Source organism: Boleophthalmus pectinirostris, unplaced genomic scaffold (genome assembly GCF_026225935.1).
Source record: "Boleophthalmus pectinirostris isolate CB_2022bp ecotype Guang Dong unplaced genomic scaffold, ASM2622593v1 HiC_scaffold_17, whole genome shotgun sequence".
NCBI classification, from domain to species: Eukaryota; Metazoa; Chordata; class Actinopteri; order Gobiiformes; family Gobiidae; genus Boleophthalmus; species Boleophthalmus pectinirostris.
Genome location: NW_026571115.1, coordinates 30,317,416 through 30,330,416, shown reverse-complemented (window position 1 = coordinate 30,330,416; position 13,001 = coordinate 30,317,416). Strand labels below are relative to the sequence as shown.

Below are 13,001 nucleotides of genomic sequence, written 5' to 3'. Positions count from 1 at the left end.
CCAGCTCGATCGATGTTTCTTCTGCTCAATAAATAATGCTTGTAAAGTGATGACATATTTTTGACAGTCAAGTCGCATCTGTGAATTCATGTTCATACTAAAGAAAGTGTAATCGTAAATTTTCATTTCATGATTATGATTCTTGATGTCGTAACTTTTCAATTCGTATTCTGATGGATAAAATACACACAACACGTTTTATGTACGACTGGAGTCATTCAAGAGTTCACTCATATTTATTTTATGCTCAACAATATGCACAGATTTCGCAAATATGCATGAATTTCCACACAAATAAAAGCTTTCGTACGTCATACTTTATGATCGTGGCAAAACTCCACACTGGCCTCTGAAAGTTGTGAAAGGCACTTATAAACTTGAATAATCACGATGCTCTGAACGCATAAAGTAAGCGAGGACCCCACCATTTCATATTCATTAGTTCTGTTTTTCATGTTTTAAAAAATCACGTACGACGCCTTTAACCTTTCCTCTCAAACTGCACCGACGACCAGCGCGACAAAGCCAGACAGGCTATTTTCTTACTGAACCGCGGCAGGGTCAGACGTGTCTTTTGCACCTGACGACGGGAGCTGATGGTAGCTTTCGCACCTCTACGCCGACTCCCGAGAGTTCAACAAACTCGCACTTAAAAGTTCAATGGACTCGCGGTCACGAGTTCGACGGAGAAAAAGAAGTGTAGGGAGTGAATGCGAGACAAGGTGAGTGTGGGAGAGATCACACGCAGCTTTTGATGGGCGCCTGAAGGGTGCACGGTGTCAGGTGAGCAAACCCTGTTCAGCCTTCGGAATAAACGCGAACTGGCACTATTACGCACTGCTGTTGTGTCCTTGGGCAAGACATTTCACCAAACTGTAACAGAATGTGCCAGAGTGACTGTATCTCTATTCACAACATGGAACTGGCGCCTCAGTGAGCTTCATTTGACTGGAGCTAAACGCTATAACGTCTATAATGTTTATCTACTCATCATTAACACAGTGTTTTGATGCCTGCTACTGGTTTTGTCTACTGTTGTTGTGTCCTTAAGCAAGACACTTCACTGAGATGGACGTTTGTGACAAGTGTGGGGGATCACCTTTTAATCTCACGCATATGTTTTTTCTCTGCCCTGACGACCTTTTGGCGGATTTATTTTGATACTTTGTCCTAAGTGTTACCAAAAACAATATATTTTTCTCTGTATGTGGTTATTTTGGGTCTCCCGGAAGATTTCTCTTGCTATTCAGCTTTACAGTTTTCTATTCCTTGGTTGCTATGGTTTTACAAAATGGCAAATGGTTGGAGCCAGGATCCAAACCCGCAACTTAATAAAGAGCTGTTATCCTGTTGAATGTATTTTGTTAACATTTTGCAGATAAATTTCAGATAATTTCAAGCTTCAGGGCTGGAATAATAATAGGAAATGTTAATGTGATTATTATTATTTATTTTTTTTGCATATTAAAAAAAAAAAAAAAAAAATCTTCCCAAACCCAAACCAACTGCTTTGCTTTTGCGTTTCTTTCATTTGTGGTGCTCACTTCATTTTGCTCAAATTTAGTCAATTAACCCTTCACTAACCCAGGAAAATTATAAAATGAATCGACTGCTAAAAAACCCAATTGTGTGAAAATGTTATGACAGTGTTTTATCTAAACTCTGATGTTTTTTCTTTTCTTCCTTCTCTCCTGTGGGAAATATTATGTATTGGTCATGCTAATTCACCCAATATTATGGACTTTGGAATGACAACAGGGTGGAAAACACGTATGACTATCTATAGGTCTATATAACATGTTTTTTCTGTACTTTAAGTGCCATAAAGAACATGTTTTTCTGGACTTTGAGATGCCACGAAGCAGAAAAACTGACATATGTGGACCCCGTGGCATGTTCCCACACATGATAAGGTGGACTGGGTCAGCAGTATTGTTCATTTTCTTGCTGTATATGCTAAATCAACAAGTTAATGTTTTGTCAAGATGTAGTATAAGGCTACCCCTGATTTTGAGTTGGTCAGAGACGTCGTTCCGGGGTGGCAGTTGTACTTGGTAATCAACTTGAATCTCTCTCAATGGAAATGCTGAAATAAAGTGGCCTGTTCTCTTGGATTCTCCATCTCCTGTGCTTCTTTTTAGGACACGCATTGAACCTTCCGAAAAAACCCACACTCCCTCACGCATCTCTGATTCTGATCATTTTTATTTTGACTGAAAAGACTACTGGGTACTGACCACTAACTATTGGGTACTGACTAGGGCTGCTGCGCTTTGGGAATTTCTCCTGCGGTGCGGTAAAGCAGCTCAATAGTGCGGTATGCGGTGATATCGCACCCCATCCCCCACTCCACATCCCCCGGAGTTACAATATTTCCAGCAGCACTGAAAACTCTCTCCGATGATGCGCTTGTCGTGTGGATATAGCGTGTGTGGTGTTGGAGAAGTAACATTTGGCTCTGGAACAAGTGCCGCTGCATCTCTCCAGCTCTCACTGTGGCAGCTTGGGTCAGAGTCCTGCACCAGGTCAGGTACCCGCGGACTTAAAAGAGAGAGAACCCCGAGCACACAAAGCAGGCTGCACTTACCTCCGTGCGGCACGGAGCTTTACGCCGGTCCTTTCATCTGCAGTCAACTGACAGTCTAAGTGGGCGCACCTTATCCTGGGTTAGTCCTGGGTTAGTTCTGGGTTAGTCCTGGGTTATCATGGACACGGCCGGTAATGGGTGGAATGTTAACGGGTCTGGGCAGGTGCGGGTCTCTCCAACGGGACAAGTGCTGTGATCGTGGTGGCCCAACATGTACTGCAGTGGGCCTCTTAGTACCATGGTGATTCCTTTTTGCGGTTATCTCGACAGACCTAGTACTGACCACTCACTACTGGGTACTGATCGCTCACTATCAGGTACTGACCACTCACGCACCTACTATATTCTAGACAATGTAGATGAAGTTCTTTGCTTAAAGACACAACGACAATTTTTGCCACAGGCGCCCCCCTGTGGCACCTGGTATTCCCAGACGTCTTCCATCCAAGTACTAACTACGTCCCACTTTTCTTAGCCTCTGAGAGAAGAAGTTGAGTACGTAGTAAAAGTATATGTTGCAAGTTGTAGTGAAAGTGCAATAGGGCCTGGTATGACGTATATAAAGTTGCAGTACAAGTATAAGTACTTACAATGATGAGTAGTATGAAGTAGATGAAGTTGTAGAAGGAGTGAGCGTCCATCACGTAGTACATGATCTCCACCCAGCCCTCCAGAGTGATCACCTGCAACAACAAGTGGGACAGTTTTAGAAATAGTGTCAAAAAAATATACAGCAAAGATATGGCCTGGTTTGGTTTCCGTGAAGATAGAAAGGTTTAAAGCCATACTGTGAAACATTCTAGACAAAGCAATAACAGCTCCACGGAGAAAAGTACTACAACCTCCACATCATAATAAACAATTCTAACAAAACCCATACCTGAAAAATGACTATCCAAGCGTACACGATGTTGTCAAAGTTGATGGCGCCCTTGTGTGGGTTGGTGTTCCCCGTATGGCATCGCGTGTAGTACTGGTTCCAGTTGATGCACAGGCCCAGAGCTTCTCCGGCGCTCGCGTTGGCCACGGGTTCCGGACTCAGCCCCAGCGCCTGCCTGTGGAGGGCGTCCTCTTTGTCCAGGCAGCAGGTCCGGCCCCCCTCCCTCCGAGCGGGCACGTCCGTACACGACATGATCCCGTTCTCCGACGCCAGCGAGCAGATGAAGGGCCTCTCGTCGTCCTCCTCCGGGCGGTAGTACGGGGCGGGGAGGGTCAGGCCTGCCGAGCTGAGAGAGGAAAAAAAAGTTCACCGCAGGGAAATTGGCACCATTTCATAATAACTACCGGCATATTTATTGACATATTGACCAGTTAAAAGGTCTTTGTTACGCACAATCGACTCTTGTGAGCTTTAAGCCATGTTATAATGTTGTTACCTCATCAAAAACTTGCCTGGAGTTTTGTTTCATTCATGCGTTTGAATAATTCTTTATTATTAGTCTTACAAGTCTACATGTTGAAAGTTCAAAATGCTCTGTTCTACCTTGTGATTTATTTATTTATTTATTTGATTGGGACAAAGCATGTTAATGAACAAACGTGACACAGGGGGCTAAACAAGAAAATACTGCACACTCCACTCAATACACAGTCCCCATTATTGCACAGTTCCTGTTATTGCACACTCCACTCATTGCACAGTTTCCATTATTGCACACTCCACTCATTACATAGTTCCCATTATTGCACACTCCACTCATTACAGAGTTCCCATTATTGCACACTCCACTCATTACAGAGTTTCCATTATTGCACACTCCACTCATTACAGAGTTCCCATTATTGCACACTCCACTCATTACAGAGTTGCCATTATTGCACACTCCACTCATTACAGATCCCATTATTGCACACTCCACTCATTACAGTTCCCGTTATTGCACAGTTTCCATTATTCCACACTCCACTCATTATACAGTTCCCATTATTGCACAGTTCCCATTATTGCACGTTCCAATTGTTACACATTTCCCATTATTGCACACTCTACTCATAACACAGTTCCAATCATTGCAGAGTTCCTATTATTGCACACTCCTTTTGTGATGTCATGTTAGTTTTCAAGTTAACATCTCCTTTTATCTTTAGTTCAGTAGAGATTGGCAGTTTCAGGGCTGAAATGATCCAAATGATTCTAGTGAAGGTGTATGGAGTTGAAAACCACACATGGAGCACTTCCTGTACGTGTTACCACATGACATCACAAGGTGGAACAGAGTGTTTTCAGTTTGAGAGAAGAACTCAGCCTGAATATGCAGGGTTTGTGTGTTAAACATGTGTGAATGAAACAAAACACAACTCCAGGTCTGTTTGTGATGAGGAAACAACATTATAAAATTATAATAATATATAATACATTATAAATAGCGAAATATTGGCCCTTTAAAGTTTACAACAATTTTTTTTTAGACATGAGGCTCCTACATAGAATTCTCCGAGCATGTCCATTCCATTTGAGCCATAGACTGTATTTACAAATCAACTAACGCACTAACATGGTTGCGCTTCTGGCTCCATCGACTTTGGTACTTATGATGCAACTGAAATGTTTGCATTTTATAGGAATAAGACTGAGACATTGCTTTTGATGAAATTTTGTTGTCAGAATTGCTTTTATGTAAATAGTCCCTTTAAAGTCTTTTGTACCTGCCCAAGGACGGCAGATAGAAAGGAGTTGATAACTAAATCTGGCACAGAGCGTCTCCTTTCTTGTAGAACAATGTAATCTGTGTGTGTGCAGTGTCCTTGTTTTAAATTAAAAACAACAGCGACAACAAAAAACTACACTTTAAATGGCCTTAAAACATAAAGAAAAGAAAGAAAAGGGCTTAAAGGTGCACTGTGTAACTGTTTGGTGGTTGCTTCTAGAAAAACAGGCATTCTGACTTTGAGCAGGTCTGCCACTCCACAGATCTGACCTGTAACTTGATCTGGTTTGGTCTCCATGAAGATTTTGACTCCATACTGTGAGACATTCCAGATACAGCAATAATATCTCCATGGAGAATAGTATTTGGTAGGCCCTCCATCGGAAAAGTGGCACAATCCATCTTTAAAACAAGTCTGGCAATGATTTATTTGTCTAAAAACTGAACAGGGTCTCTATCTGTGACGTCACAATCCTGGGAATTTTCAAACTGAGGCTAAATCAATCTAAATCATTTAATTAACCCTATTTAATGTTATCTTTGTGAATATTATTCATCTGTTTTCTATCTATGTATGTTTGTATATATGGAATAAATTTAATTAAGAAAAGAAAAGTGTTTTGCGAGGCTCTGACGCAAAGTACTATCTTTTTTTTTTTTTTTTTAACAGAGATTTACTGAAAGCAGCTGAGAACATTTTGCATAATCTGTGTTCTTTAATAACAAAACTCCCCATAATTAAGTGGTTACTAAGCGTGAATCATCTTCAATTTGTTCATAATGAGTTAAGTGTGGTTATTAAAAACTGTTAGCAGGACTAATAATAATAATATAGTATATCAATCACAAACGGCCCCATTTTGGCCTTGAATATTAAAGGCGCTGTGCCTGATTTTGACTGATTTTGTCTTGAAAAATTGAAAAACAGAACTATTTCATTTCAAACAGTTTGCAGTCATCCAAATTACTCACCGCTTATTATTTTATTAAGCACTTTTCACAACTTCCAGACACCAGAGTGGACTTTTACAATGCCAACAACAACTAGCATGCTAACAACGCACTTCCTGGTTCTCGGACGGACATCGTACTTCCAATTGGATGCTTTTAGAGGGATGAGTCTGAAAATGTCTGACCGTAAACTGAACTGTTGCTAGGAGCTGAAAGCCTGTGGTGCTTAAAGCATTCTGACAGGTGCGCTACAGGGAGGGTTCACGGGCTGGTCACGAACAATAAACAATGCTCGTCTCTGTGAAATCACTATAAAATCATTATGGAATCACTATAAAAATCACTATAAAATCACTATAAAAATCACTATAAAATCACTATAAGAAGTCATTATAAAACCACTGTAAAATCACTATAAAATCATTATAAAATCACTGTAAAATAATTATTAAATCACTGTAAAATCATTATACAATCACTATAAAATCACAATAAAATTATTATAGTCACTGTAAAATCATTATAAAATCACTATAAAATCATTATTAAAATCAGTGTAAAATCATTATTAAATCACTGGAAAATCATTATAAAGTCACTGTGAAATCATTATTAATTCACTGTAAAAACATTATCAAATCACAATAGAATTAGTATAAAATCAATCATTATGAAATCATTATTTAAATCACTATAAAATCATTATTAGATCACAGTAAAATCATTATAAAATCACTATAAAACCATTATTACATCACTATGAAGTCATTACAAAATCACTATAAAAATCTATATAAAATCACAGTATCATTATTAAAACACAATAAAATCACTAAACAAAAACAAAACATGCTTGTAGTGTGTATTTGTTTCATTAAAAATGGTTTTGCTTTGCCTGAAATACTCCACGGCATTGATACTTTTCAGTGACACCAGGCTGGAGGTGTTCTGTATGGTAGAATGTTCAGCAGTTACCATCGTGACAGAACACACACATTAGCAAACGCAGTCAAAAATGTATAAAGATTGTCTAAAAACTCAAGAAAAAACACAAAATTGATTTAAAAAGCACATTTTCAGGAGCCCGTGATCAGTCAGTTCATGGGTCTGTTTAGGAGTTTTCAACAAAAAGGTGAGAGTGACAAACTGAAACACTATTGGCGAAATTTTGTTTGTGTGAGATTTGTTTAACATCACTTATCAGCTCATGTTTTGTAGTTCCAGCTATGTCAGTTCTTTCCGGTCAGATTGTGTTAAAACAAAGCTCAGATTAAAGTCTAAGCCTCAAACAGAGCAGTGCTTACAGTTAGCATCAAAGCCTCAAAGCCTCAAAGCCTCAAATGATGTTTTCAGTTTGATTTAGCGTCCGCTCCCCGCGCGTTATCAGGTCTGTCAGGAACAACACGCTCCCGGCTGGAGAGAAGGGCCCGGGCGCCAAGGTTCGAATCAAAGGCAGAGAAGGAGGACGGTGGGGGGGCGGAGCATGAATGAGCGCCCCCTGCTGGTCACTTGGCATGTCGCGGGGCACCATGGCAACACGCTGGGAGCACACCTGCACATGCACACGGCACCGCTGCGGCGCTACGGGCACAGCGGGTGAGACGGTGCCCGGGTTTAACACCGACACGAGAGAGAGGGAGATGTGTCGGGTTTTTACGGTCTTAAAAATGAAAGTGAAAAACACAAGTAGATCATTTTAAAGGCCCTGTATTGCACACGTTGGATTCTTGTGAGCTTTAAAGGTGCAATGTGTAACTTTTCACCTGTTTGTTTCTATGGAGATGACATTGCTTTGGCTGGAATGTTCCACAGTATGACATTAAACAGTTCTACTTTACATTTATTCAGTTACAGTTGGTTTTATAGCTCAAAAATACCTAGAAAATAGACATTCTGACGGTGAGCGGCGTCGCCTCTCCACAGATCTGACCTGTAACTTGGTCTGGTTCGGTCTCCATGAAGATAGAAAGGTTTAATGCCACACTGTGAAACATTTCCGACAAAGCAATAACATCACGGAGAAAAGCATTTCAAGTTAACAGCTACAGTTTAACTTTAGTTCAGTAGAGATTGGAGATTTCACAGCTGAAATCATCCAAATGATTCTAGTGAAGGTGTGTGGAGTTTAAAAACACAGTGGAGCACATCCTGTATTACCACATGACAGCCTAAATATGCAGGGTTTGTGTATTAAACATGTTTGAATTAAACTAAACACAGCTGTAAGTGTTTGTGATGAGGAAACATTATAGGACATAGATGAGAAAATACACTAATATGGAATCCATGTATCACTCGTTCATCCGTTTTTCAAAATAAAACCAAAAATAGAAAATGAAAAAACAACGATTTTCTTCATTATTTTTCTCCAGAACCAAAATGAAAAAGCAGATAATGATTTTTTTTTTTTTTTTTATTTTTTTCAGTTTCCGATTTTGTGTTTAAATGAATAACCAGGACTGAACCAGGACTAAACCAGAAAGGGCTCAGTCTTCTCCCTCCCTCTCTCAAGTCAAAGTTTAGTCCTGGTTTAGTCCTGGTTAGGACCTAGCTTAGTCCTGGTTCAGTTCTGGTCTGGTCCTGGTTTAGACCTGGTTTAGTCCTGGTTCAGTTCTGGTTTAGTCCTGGTTTAGTCTTGGTTCAGTTCTGGTTTAGTCCTGGTTTAGTCCTGGTTCAGTTCTGGTTTAGTCCTGGTTTAGACCTGGTTTAGTCTTGGTTCAGTCCTGGTTTAGTCCTGGTTTAGACCTAGTTTAGTCCTGGTTTAGTCCTGATTTAGTCTTGGTTTAGTCCTGGTTCAGTTCTGGTTTAGTCCTGGTTTAGACCTAGTTTAGTCCTGGTTCAGTCCTGGTTTAGTCCTGGTTTAGACCTAGTTTAGTCCTGGTTCAGTCCTGGTTTAGTCCTGGTTTAGACCTAGTTTAGTCCTGGTTCAGTTCTGGTTTAGTCCTGGTTTAGTCTTGGTTTAGTCCTGGTTCAGTTCTGGTTTAGTCCTGGTTTAGACCTAGTTTAGTCCTGGTTTAGTCTTGGTTTAGTCCTGGTTTAGTCCTGGTGTAGTCTTGGTTTAGTCCTGATTCAGTTCTGCTTTAGTCCTGGTTTAGTCCTGGTTTAGTCTTGGTTTAGTCCTGGTTTAGTCCTGGTGTAGTCTTGGTTTAGTCCTGGTTTAGACCTAGTCTAGTCCTGGATTAGTCCTAGTTTAGTCCTGGTGTAGTCTCCTGGTGTAGTCTTGGTTTAGTCCTGGTTCAGTTCTGGTTTAGTCCTGGTTTAGTCCTGGTTTAGTCTTGGTTTAGTCCTGGTTTAGTCCTGGTGTAGTCTTGGTTTAGTCCTGGTTTAGACCTAGTCTAGTCCTGGATTAGTCCTAGTTTAGTCCTGGTGTAGTCTCCTGGTGTAGTCTTGGTTTAGTCCTGGTTCAGTTCTGGTTTAGTCCTGGTTTAGTCTTGGTTTAGTTCTGGTTTTAGTCCTGGTTTAGTCCTGGTGTAATCTTGGTTTAGTTCTGGTTCTGTCCTGCTTTAGTCCTGGTTTAGACCAGGTTTAGTCCTGGTTCAGTCCGTATGCGGCGCAAAAGTCCGGGATCGCATTTTAAGTCACGGAAATGGGAATTTAAACACAAAATCAAAAACTGGGGAAAAAAAAAAAAAAATCATCTCTGTTTTTTTGATTTCTGGTTTTGGAGACAAATAATGAAGTTTTCTTTTCGTTTTCTTATGTTTTGTTTTATTTTGAAAAAACGAATGAACGAATGATTACATGGCCCCTTTAAACCCTTTAGTTTGCAGTGGTCCAAAGTCACTCCTCACTCACCTTATGCATTCAGAGCATCTTAAATTATTCACGGCGATAAGGGAGACTGACATCACCCACAGCATCCGGCTCCAGCCAAATGAAGCCGTTTGAGGTTAGAGCCGTTACTGCGCCTAATTTGGAGCCAAGAGGCGACCGCACTCACAAAACTACTGCACCATTTTCCTCGACATTTTGAGCAATTAAAACACCAGTGCTCTAATTCAACGGTGATGAAGAACTTTAATGCCGTACTATGGAACAATCCAAGCAAAGCCATAATATCTTTACAGAGACTAGAAGTTACTTGGTGCATTTTTAGTTTTAAGGTCATATATTACGCAAAATTGACTCTAACTGGAGTTGTGTTTTGTTTGATTCACACATGTTTAAGTACATCTTTATTATCTACACCTCCAAGGCTCAAAACGCTCTAGTCCAATGAGATTAATTTGGTCTCCCGATATTTTATGAGCAGTCGAAACTGTCAGGTATGAAAACAAACTCTTGGTCTGAAAAAATAACTCAAAACGCTCTGCTGAACCTTGTAATGTCATGAAGCGGTAATTTTCAAGTTAAAGGGACAGTCCAGAATTTTGGACCTCATTTCCTAGTGAGCCAGAGTGTTGGAGACGTGTGGAGACACTTTTTAAAATATTCCATCCAGTCCTTGTATTTGCAGAGGTCGCTGGTGCTAGGCTAGTGCATGTCAATGGCCATAGTTAGTCTGCCGCTAAAAACAGTTTCACCCACTCCACAAAACACCCGAAGAAAATCTGTTATTACACCAGACTGTCTATGTAAATGTCTGTGTTGATAGAATAACTTTAGAAGTAAAACCAACCTTGCATTTGAAGGATTTATGTCTGAGCAGCAGCAGTGAGTTGTATGTAACGCAAATTTTAGGGCTAGGGGGCAGACTACGGCTACAGAAGCTGCATCAAGGCAAGGCAAGGCAAGTTTATTTGTATAGCACAATTCGTACACAAAGTAATTCAAAGTGCTTTACAGAATAAGAAATACATTAAAATCATAACAAAAACAAATCAAAACATAAACAATCATGAAGATTAAAATTAAAAAAGAGAGACATAAATTGGAGAGAAGAGTGCGGAATGAAAACCTTTCAGTTATATGCACAGTTAAACAGAAATGTTTTGAGTCTGGATTTAAACAGCGTCACAGAAGAGTCTGTCTCACATGTTCAGGAAGACTGTTCCAGGTTTTAGCTGCATGAACCTGAAACGCTGACTCCCCTTGTTTAGTCCTGACTCTGGGCACCAGCAGGAGGCTGGTCCCTGAGGTCCTCAGAGTGCGAGATGGTTCATATGACACCAACATGTCACAGATGTACTTTGGTGCTCGGCCATGGAGAGACTTGTACAAGCAGAGCTGCTTTAAAGTCTATTCTCTGAGGCACAGGAGCCAGTGCAGAGACCTGAGCACAGGACTTATGTGCTCGTACTTCCTAGTTCGAGTAAGGACCCGAGCTGCAGCGTTCTGGATGTTCTGGATGTTCTGGATGTTCTGGATGTTCTGCAGCGTCTCACAGCTCGTTTGGAGAGACCAGTGAGCAGAACATTACAGTATCTAACCTACTGGAGACAAATGCATGGATAAGTTTCTCCAAGTCTGATTTAGACAGTAAACCTTTGAATCACTTGTCAATATCAAGACTTCCAGACCTCTCGAACTTGTTTGTATGGACTTCCTGTCAGTAGAGCTAGATCGGAGCAATACCAAGAATGTACTTGTCGTAATAGATCACTTCATGAAATACGCTGTAGCAGTTCCCACTCCAAATCAGACCGCCAAGACAGTTGCCACAATTTCCTGGTCCATTACGGCATCCCAGAACGCCTCCATAGTGACCAAGATCCTGATTTTGAGTCGCACACAATCAGCGAACTCTGTCAAATGGCCGGAATCCACAAAATACAGACCACCCCGTACCATCCACTTCTTCCTGATAGAAAGCTCAGCAGCGGCGGACTGATACATGAGAAAATAGTCCCTCAACATGTGACGATTCATGCAATGCAAGGTTAGTTTTATTTCAAACATTATTCTATCAACACAGACATTTACATCGACAGTCTGGCGTAATAATAGTTTTGCTTCGGGTGTTTTGTGGAGTGGGTAAGAATGTTTTTAGTGGCAGGATAACTATGGCCATTGACATGCACTAGTCTAGCACCAGCGACCTCTGCAAATACAACAACTGGATGGAATGTTTTAAAAAGTGTCTCCACACGTCTCCAACAAATGCAAAAGTTCAGTCCTGGTTCAGTTCTTGTTTAGTCCTTAGCTGCTGAGGCGTTTGATAAAAGTAAACATTTGCCTAAGTGACGTTAAAGGTTGTATAGAGGATTTTTTTAAGGGAAGAGAAATACAGCGACAGTTCTTTTACAAATGTTGTGCATGCGTGACACCACCTTCATCCTCCACAGCTCCCTCAGTAGAAACACCTTCTCCCGCCTCTTTACTCTAAAAATCATGTTTTTTTTTTTACAGCCAGTGCGCGTTCAGAATTACTGTGAAATGACCTGTCTAGAATATTTTAGCAACCGACGCGTCAGTTTTTAGACCCTTCGTCCGCTTCATTCACGCAATCGCTGGAAGGAATCTCCAAGAATCAACTCGGTTTGTCTTCGCTCCTTTTCCCCTTCTCTTCTTCTTTCAGCGACCTCAAAAACCGACTTTTCTTTTGCGGCGAACCGGTCGTGGATTCTCGTCGGCTGTCGCAACAAACTTTGTGCGAAATGTGAGGAAGCGACAGTTTGAAAAAGCCTCAAGAACCGCTGCATAAACCACGTGATCCCCGCATCCCGACGAGTCAGTTACACTAGAAACGTAGGGAGTTTGATTGATGACCTGACAGCAATAGATAAAGAGGCAGCCTCGTTTTCTATTTGATGTTTATCTGGCCTCAACACGTCCAAGTTGATAAATTTTCATTCTTTTTTTTTTTGTCATCATAATACAAGGCTGCTGCGTCTCTGTAATGGTATTTTAAACTTTAATTGACAATTTGAAACAAA

The 13,001-nt window shown here is 40.8% G+C and overlaps 1 protein-coding gene across 1 annotated transcript in view; it reads right to left on the bottom strand.

Annotated features, from left to right (window-relative positions):
- The window catches only part of cacna1ia (calcium voltage-gated channel subunit alpha1 Ia), a 493,137-nt gene that overhangs the window by 230,191 nt on the left and 249,945 nt on the right, over positions 1–13,001 (bottom strand). The window contains exons 6-7 of the mRNA XM_055153099.1: positions 3,468–3,813; positions 3,178–3,270 (exon numbers count right to left, since the gene is read on the bottom strand). Coding sequence (XP_055009074.1) covers positions 3,178–3,270; positions 3,468–3,813 — 439 coding nt within the window. The remainder of the gene's footprint in view (positions 1–3,177; positions 3,271–3,467; positions 3,814–13,001) is intronic.